This window comes from Mizuhopecten yessoensis, unplaced genomic scaffold, assembly GCF_002113885.1.
Source record: "Mizuhopecten yessoensis strain PY_sf001 unplaced genomic scaffold, ASM211388v2 scaffold7725, whole genome shotgun sequence".
In the NCBI taxonomy this organism is placed as follows: domain Eukaryota; kingdom Metazoa; phylum Mollusca; class Bivalvia; order Pectinida; family Pectinidae; genus Mizuhopecten; species Mizuhopecten yessoensis.
Genome location: NW_018407191.1, coordinates 808,670 through 818,070, shown reverse-complemented (window position 1 = coordinate 818,070; position 9,401 = coordinate 808,670). Strand labels below are relative to the sequence as shown.

Genomic DNA, 9,401 nt, shown 5'->3' with positions numbered 1-9,401 from the left:
AATATTGTTGTGTGTTATGTGTAATCATGTTTAATGGTGTTGTGCGTTACCGGTTACCACGTTTAATGGTGTTGTGTGTTACCTGTTATCACGTTTAATAGAACAGTGTGTTACCGGTTACCATGTTTAATAATACTGTGTGTTACCTGTTACCACGTTTAGTAGTACTGTGTGTTACCTGTTATCACGTTTCATAGTGCTGTGTGTTACCTGTTACCACGTTTAATAGAACAGTGTGTTACCTGTTATAACGTTCAAAAGTACTGTGTGTTACCTGTTATCACGACCAACAGTGCTACAGTTATATCCAAATAAATTAAGGGATGGTTACTTTTATACGAAAACCCACAATGCAGTGGGACAGAGATATCGACATTATGCTTAAACATATCGTTTATATATGTTTGTGTTGTGTTTATTTTATACCAATGATAATAATATACAATATCTATATAGCGCCCTATATAATTTGTAGAATTACTCTAAAGCGCTTTACAAAATATGGATAATAGTATTAGTTATTATTATGAAACAAAAACAAAACATAACCTTACAATCACTTTTATACATTAAGCGAGCAGATAATCGTCGCAATATGCACATAAATGAATGAATAAAGGGTGGTATTTATATGACGTCTTTGCAAAGAGCCTAAAATGCAGACGTGAAGTGGAGAGTTTTGATGTCCTTCTTAAGTTTGGCCAGAGTATTTGACTTTCTAATAGCAGATGGTAAGCTATTCCAAAACGTGTTTTGGTTTCTTCTACGGGGTTCCAACTGCTAATGGCGTTGGTGTACCGATATATATTGTATCCTTCAATACTATATTACTTTATTTTGTTTTAATTTAGCGTTTTGCTTTATTTTGCGCCGTTTTGCGGCCAGGCTCCGGCCACGTGTTCGCGTTTGACGGTTTGTTTACTTTGAGATGGTGACTCCTCCTTCTTAAAGGCGCTGTCCTGGGGGTCATTTATTTGAGGCTTCCGACCCCCACCCTTACTGTCCTAGCTGTCGGTCTTGCTATTGGAACAGCCGTGTGACATTTGCTGAGTTGTTGAGTCTTCCCTGGGGTTCGTTTCGACGGTTTCGGCCCGTACCGGGGCCGTTGTAAAACAATTTGTTTCATTGAACCCGGACCTTTCTCTCGACCCCCCCCCCCTCCCCCCCTTTCGTTTTGTCGGTCGACGTGGGTGAGGGTTTGGGCTCTGTCCCGGTCACCACGGTGACTAGGGGACAGGGGGGCGGCCTTCTCTCCCAATTTGTGGTGGGAGGGCAGGTGGCCCCACATTCCCTTGGGAATGTTAAACAGGCCAGACATGTTGTGTCCGCTGATGCTTCTGGTGGTAGCCTCCTGTCGGTCCGCTCCACTCCTGAGGGTGTTGGTGTCGGAGACCGGCCCCCGGCAGTGTTGTCTGCTCCCGGGGTTCCTTGCATCCCTGATGTAGCCCCTGGCGTGGTGATAGCGTCTAGCACGCCGTCCACCACTGTGCAGCATTTGCTGCCCGGTCTTTTACGGTGGTTTGAGCACTGGTGTAAAAACCTATGCTCCCAGCTCTATCCCTTGTACCTCCTCCCCAGGTTTTCCTATGGTAGGTGCCAGCGCGGCTGCGTTTGGTTTTGCCGGTGCACGCTGCTCCCCTGGTGGGGCTTGTTTTACTGGCCCTACAGGTTTTGGCCCTGCTGTAGGTCAGTCTGGGTGGAGTTGGTCAGGTCAGCCAGGTGTGGCTTATGGCGGCGGGTGTGGAAACGCTACGACGCATCATTGCGTCAGTGCGTCCAGGGATGTGGGCTACGTCCATCAATCTGAAGGATGCTTACTTTCACATCCCGGTCAGGAGGTCGGCCAGGAAGTTCCTCAGGTTCACTTTCGAGCCGAAGATTTACAAGTCTCGCGCTATGCCCTTCGGCCTCACTACGGCCCCCTTGGTTTTCACCAAGTTGTTGCAGGTAGTAGTGGGGCACCTCCACAGTCTCGGGGTAGATGCACACATCTACTTCGACGACTCCCTGTTGCTCCAAGTGGATCCAGTTATCCTGTCCCGGAGCACGAGGTCGGTTCTGGGCGTTCTGTGCCGCCTTGGGTTCATCTCTTCCAGGGAGAAGTCGGAGGTTCTCCCCTCCCAAGATTTTGTTTTCCTCGGTTATCGGTTCAGAACCGATCTGGGGTTTGTCCTTCCACCAGCGTCCAAGTTCGAGAAGGCCTCTCTGTTGGTCTCCGTTCTGGTCGGTGTGGAGCGAATTCAGGTTCGATGGTTCCTTCGGTTCCTCGGCTCACTGGCGGATGTGGTTCCCTTAAGTCGGCTTCACATCCGTCCGCTCCAGCTGTTCCTTCTGTCAGTTTGGTCTTCGGTGTCTCGGCAGTAGGATGTGTACATTCCCCTGCCGGAGTCGGTGAAGGAATCAGCTCGTTGGTGGACTCTCGAGAGCAATGTCTTGGCAGGAGTTCCTCTGGTTCGGGTATCTCCTGATATGACCCTTTACACCCACGCGTCCATGACCGGTTGGGGTGCATACCTTTCCGGTCAGACGTCGGCGGGGGTGTGGTCGGGGGAACACATCAATGCTCTGGAAATGCGTGCTATTCTGTTGGCCCTTCGGGGTCTTCAACCCTCCCTGCAGGGCAAGGCCATTTGTCTGGCGACAGACAACTCCACTGTGGTGGCTTATCTGCAGCGCCAGGGGGGCCCCCCTTCCCCGGCTCTGTGTGCATTATCCACCCAGGTCCTGTTGCTGTGTCAGGAAATCAGTCTCGATCTCACGGTGAGGCACCTTCCAGGTCGTCTGAATGTTCTGGCCGATACTCTGGCTCGGTCTCGGAGCCCGGTTCTCACCGAATGGACCCTCAAGCGTTCGGTGTTCCGGTCTCTTTGCCTGGTTTGGGATAGACCCCATGTGGATCTGTTCGCCACGACCCTGAACTTTCGACTCCCTACGTTTGTGTCTCCAGTTCCGGATCCTATGGCCATGGCGGTGGATGATCTATCCCAGGACTGGTCGGGAATGTACGCGTATGCGTTTCCTCCCTTCAATCTGGTGGACAGGGTGTTGGAGAAGATTCTTCTACACCCTTGTACTGTGTTGCTGGTTGCACCGCTCTGGCCTCGACGGACGGTCGATTGATTCAGTCTCTGCCTCTGTTCCCGTTGTAGCCGACTTTCTTTTGTCTCTGTTCCAGGACAAAGGACTGTCTCCGGGAACTATTGCAGGCTATTGTTCAGCCATTGCTAGTGTGCTGGCTTTCTATGGTAGCAAGTCTGTGGGCTCGGACGCTTCATTGTCTGCTTCTACATTGCTTCTACATTGAGAAGCCTCGTTCACGGCAATTGGTCCCCAGGTGGAATTTAACACTTGTGCTAGATTCCTTGTTGAGGGCGCCATTCGAGCCCCTCCAGTCGACGGATCGGAAGTTTCTTACTTTCAAGACTGTGTTCCTGATAGCCTTTGCTTCCGGTCGCCGCGGAAGCGAGATTCATGCTTTCAGCAGATCTCCTTCTTGCCTTCGTTTTTCGGCTGGCCATTCTTCGGTCTCAGTGACCACTGATCCCTCATTTTTAGCTAAGAACCAGGTTCCAGGTTTCATCCCTTCTTTGGCTTCAACTCTGGATGGGGATTGTCCTGATCGCCTGCTCTGCCCAGTTCGGGCCTTGCGTTACTACTTGGCCAGAACAGATGGGGGTGGGGGGGGGACACTTGTCTCGGCTGTTCCAGTCTCTCCAGCCCGGTCGCTCCGATATCTCTGCGGTGACCATCTCACGCTGGATTGTTCAGACTGTTCGAGCTGCGTATGAGTCGGCAGGGGATCAGTCCTTGCGGGTGTCAGGGGTGAGGGCTCATGAGGTTCGCGCTTTAGCTACTTCGTGGGCCTTATTTAATGGTTCTTCTTACGCTGAGGTCATGACAGCTGCTGTTTGGAGGGGTCATTCTACGTTTACGGTTCCGATCTTTGTCGGGACAGTCTGACGGTTTGTATTCATTGGGCCCTCTTGTGGCTGCCCAGTCCGTTGTCTGTCCTCCCTCTTCTTTTGCATAACCCTCATAATGTCTTCTCCGCGTGATCCGGAACGCTGGTCGTAATCAGGCTCTGTGTCACAAAAGAAAAGGTATTTTGAATTTTTCCTCCGGGGGTATGGGTCCTATTGTTGAAGCCCTTCATCGCTCCACGGAGACACCACTGCGGTAAGTCGAATTCGCATTATAATGACTGTGGTAACGTATTTTGAAATAGAATTGAGGTTTCTCTTGTTAAACCAATTTCTATTATAATTACTTACCACAGTCATTAGGTGAGTTCCCTCCCAGCCTCCCTTTGTCTCTTTGGCTCTCACATTTTGGGCTTTGTAATTATGAAGTGGGAAGCATGGCTTCGTGTCTGATCACGTGCGTGAATACTGCCGTCTGATTGGTGGGTTTTCCAGGGGTTCCCCATGGGGGGGGGGGGATTCTTTATTTACGTATGTAAAGAGCCAAGTAAGGTTGGAATATGCATTATAATGACTGTGGTAAGTATTTATAATAGAAATTGGTTTCACAAGAGAAACCTCAAATCTGTCACACAAGCTTCCAGGTTTTCTGAAATTGTATCCCAACTGTCCTGTGGTTTGATGACCATGTAAATGTGTGTGTCATCAGCATAGCAATGATAGCGAAGGCGTTGGCGACGACGTATATGCAGATCTATCCATTGCATGTTATCTTTCTTTGATGCAAAATACATTGAAGTAAACTTGGATTGCATTCCCTGATGTTTAGCTATCTTTTTATTTATTTATTGATATTATATATATATATTTAAGTCACTTTACGATGATCATTTTTGAATAAATGTATTTTTGATAAAAGCTTACGAGAGAATATTAAAAAAAAGTCATTGAGTTTTTTTCGAGTTGAGTTTTGAAGTTGTTGCAGAAATTAGCATGTAAGCCATAAAGATACTGGAAGACCAGGTGAGAAAACCTCTATTTCAATCTTGAAAGTATGCCAGATTATCTTCCCCGAACTTCCACGCTTATATTGGTGACTACCTTGAGGTAAATAATTTCGATTATAGAGTGAGAACATACGGCATATGTTAGATAAAGCAGAAATAAATTATGTTCAGACGGGATTAGGTTTTGTTCTGTTGCGGGTTTCATGCCCTATAAAGACGGTTGCACAGAGTGAGACACCACCGACTAGAAACAAAAGGTATGCGAGAAAAGAGAGACGTCCCGAATGTTGCAATAGGTGGGGGGAGGGTGCATTTTTTGGAGCTGATGACTTCAATGTCATCTCAGCAGAAGACTCAGAAGAATTAACCTGATCCTACATTAGTTACCTTCTACATACATGATAACTGCATAGATGATATTCGATCAATACATTATCATTGATTTGTTTTCACAGTGTATATTCCAACATACCATTCTTATGTGCAGGTATACGTTTTAAGTATAAACAATTAAATATATATCATTTATAATCTTTTTCTGGATTTTTATGTATTGATTATTCTGCTGTATAATATATGAGATTTTATTTTTTAATTTGGCTCTACACATCGTCATCAGTGTCCATTTCACTGACGCAAGACACAATTGATTATCGCAGATTTCCGACTGGGGTTTTCAAATTTAGGGTATACATTTTTGTGCAGATTGTTTACATTTTTTACCGTTAACAATCTTAACAAAAAAAAAATCCTTTTCAAATAAAATGAAGATTTACTAGAATAAAAATATCAGTTGATGTATCAGGAAAATGAACACGTATGCTAAAAGTAACTATAATGACTAATGGTCTAAGGGAGACAATTCGGGTATTGGCAAATAGGATTCGAAAAATACGGATAAGTATGTTTATGACGCTTTTTTTCTGTGTCGTTAAAACAAAATAAGTCCATTAATAGAATAATTAAATGGGTTAAATATGTGTCTTAGACATTTAAACTGAAAGATGGACATGTCGGTAATGTTTGATGAAAACATATTTTGCACACGAATCGGACACACGTTTTACCAACTTAGTAAAGACTCTTCGACAACAAACATGGGAGTACAATACATATCACGCAATGTTAGAACTACTTAAATATACTTTTTAGGAATATAAATATATATGACAGGAAATAATTTCAGTTAAGACAGGGGACGAAGAAGAGATGGAGATATATTTTCGAAAATTATCAGACAAAGCTAACATAAGTGTTATTGCATAATATATCATGTGTTTTCCTCTAGATTGTGAGCCATGTGAGTGTTCATTTTGCGCATAGACGGAGCTTGTGAACTGCTATTCAATGTTCACAGACTTCAGATTGTCTACTATCCATTATAAATAATAATAATAATTCGAGGTTCTTATATACTGCTTTATCACAACCTAGTTCGTAGGTCGTCTCAAAGCGGTTCACAAATTATTATCCATGGTTATAGGGCCTTTGTAACCAGCCAATATCTTTCTCAAATCCTTGGGGAGCATACAGCCAGAGCTGCCATTTCGGCGCTAACAGCTAGCATTCAACAATTCTAGCACTGCCAAATCACGTTCTCATTTACAGCTGAGTAGACTGGAACAAGCGGAGAAAAGTAGTGCCGTGGCGTGACTCGAACCCGCAACCCTTTGGTCACGAGCCCGGCGTCCTACCACTAGACTACCATTACACCCTGTATTTAGATTATCTTTAAATTGGCTGTAATCAAAGAAAGAAATATTTCTTTCCTTATTTGGTCCTTTTTATTTTTACATTTATTAAGGTTAAGCTCAGGAAACCATCAACGATCACAGGTTTTAAGACACAGGGAAGGCCAGGAAATGGCCAATACGTTACGGAATACATGGTATCGTATAGTGACAATGGCACGGCGTGGCAAGACGTCAAGGACAACAATGGAGTCGCACAGGTACGAAGATGAAAGTGAAGCTCTTTTTCCAAAAATGGAACAGGACTTAGCTCATTTTTGTGTTTCTTTTTTATTTTCCTTAAAATTAGTATGCATTTCAAACAGTCGTTCAAACTTTGTCTACATAGAATATCAACCATTTTAAATTGATAATCAAATTTCTTCGTAGAAATGAATTTTCCGTATACGATTCCCATTGCTGTATTATTATATGTAAATAATATTATCCGGATTTTTTGTCAGGTATTTACCGGCAACTCCGTCGCTTCGGGCATTTCTGAATCGACCATGGGTTCCCCGATCATTGCGTCATACATCCGGGTGGTCCCAACACTTTGGGTAGGGCATTCGGCTTTCCGACTTGAAATACTTGGATGTCCTCTTCCTCAGTCTGGTTCGTATGTAGTTCAGAAATCTAATTCAAAAATAACCATCTTTTCATTCATGAAATCGTGCTGTCTTGGCTTCAACATGTTTACAAAATTTTGTTGATTTTTTTTCTACATTTTGTATATATACCAATTCATTAGAAGAATGATGTTTTCTTTATGGTCTGTAATCCTCAAAACTCAAGTGGTACGCTCACTTCCACCTTCTGCACCCCTGAAATTTTGAAAATTTGAAAATTTGAAAGCTCGGTATGCGCTACCTTGTTAATGAGACAAGAAGACTAGTTCGATCCTTTCATGTCGATCAAAAAAGAATATCGCCGTCGCGTAAGGGTAGAAATTGATTGAATTTGAAGTCGTGTGTCACTTCTTTGTAATCTCCAGACACGGGTATCAACCTAGCGATTGGTTAGGTTTTTAAACCTGAGACCAATCAAGCAGCTGTCTGTGTGCTTTCAATTTAGACATAGTCCAGGAGTGCAGATAGCGAAAGTGAGCGTAAACCCTGGAGTATTGAGGATGGACGTCTGTCGGCTCATAAGTTGTAAAAACCACGTGATGCAAGAGACACATCGCTAAAAGGTATAATGAATAATAACAATTTCCCTCTTTTAATCTTGGTACTATGCAATTAGAACTTTTTAAGAACGATTTTTTTTTATTCGGATAATAAATGGCGCTTTTTCTTGTTAACATCGTTATTTAGGACGCCAGACATGTTGGAAGGCAAATTACGTCACGGGGATGCCAAGTTCGGATATGTTTAGTACAACAAAGACCAACTTTGGCGAGTGTGGAAAGGAATGTCACGGACAGGACGCGTGCTACGCTTTCACCTTGAACCAAGGATCCGGTCAATGTCAAGGTCATAGTTACACCAACTATGTTAACGCGAACATACAAAATGTAACAACATCGGCATCTGGTGAAAGCAGCGCTTCATTGCTGAAACAGGAAGACTGTCTGTAACTGTACAGTATGACGTTATACCTTTTCCCTACATTTTCAGTTACATTGACACATGGCCCCGAGTTATATGTGTAGTGACTTTGGTTCGAATCAGAGACGTAGCTTCTCATGTTAAATATCTAAGGACTTGACGAAACGCAAATTATATACGTATTTTCTCAACGTGTCAGTTTAAAGGTATTTTTTTCCATATGAACCGGTTAATTTCTCCATAATTAAAAGAAACTTCATTAACGAAATACTGCAGAAAATGAATCAGTTTTCGACAAGACAAAGATAGGATATTGCGTTTTATCCAGTAAGTTTTCAATTTCTAGCTTTGATTGACATTTGAACTTTTAAGAGGATAGGACTTTGTGGAAAGAATAAAAAAATAAAATCATATATATTTTGTTTTATTATCCATTTTAAACGTATTTTTGTGTGTGTGCTGCAATACCATATTTGTGAATCCGGGGGTCTGTCTGTCTGTCTGTCTGTGTTTGTCTGAAGCTATGAGTGTGGTGATTGCCTGTCGGTCTCTTTGTTTTTCAAATCATAGCTAGAATTTGATATCATATTAGACATAGCCATCTTTAATTGTATGTATAAAATTGTTTTACATAGGGAAAGGGCGTCCATAATGTTCATGTTACTTGTGTCCAGTACCTATTCTCTACGTATACGTATGTCAATAATCTTAAAAACATATCCGACCATTTATTCCCTACCAGGAGACCCCTTATCCATGCTTACCGATCTGTTCCTCTCTCATGTAACAAAAGGGTACAACGTACGTCATACAGGGTTTCCTTGTCTTAAGCCTGAAGCATACACTATACAAACATAGCAGCAAGCTACATGGCTGGGAATGTCATGTAATTAGTTTGATTAGTTCACACTATGATTTTGTGAATGGAAAACAATTTAATCGTTATAAAGCAAAGATATCGTTATTGAGAATACACAAGAATTGAAAGTGTGCGTGGGGGGTGTTCCGGCATAGTAAGAATTTAATAGCGTGCTGATTTAGCCGAAAAGATTCATGGTATAACTATAGGGCCTGTATTTAAGTATTAAAGTAGTAGTACGGGGGAGGCGGCTTCTTTTTGAAACTTATTGACGCAGAGAGCATTCTTGTGTTTCTTTTATTCATTAATGTACATATAATGTGCAAATAATCACA

General features: G+C 43.0%; 1 protein-coding gene across 1 annotated transcript; it reads left to right on the top strand.

The window, feature by feature from the left end:
* Nucleotides 1-4,981: 4,981 nt before the first annotated feature.
* Nucleotides 4,982-8,583, top strand: LOC110454210. Its single transcript, XM_021503595.1, has 4 exons — nt 4,982-5,027; nt 6,732-6,878; nt 7,122-7,272; nt 7,974-8,583. The coding sequence occupies exons 2-4, from the start codon at nt 6,813-6,815 to the stop codon at nt 8,234-8,236; spliced, it is 480 nt and encodes a 159-aa protein (XP_021359270.1). The 5' UTR covers nt 4,982-5,027; nt 6,732-6,812; the 3' UTR covers nt 8,237-8,583.
* Nucleotides 8,584-9,401: the final 818 nt, after the last annotated feature.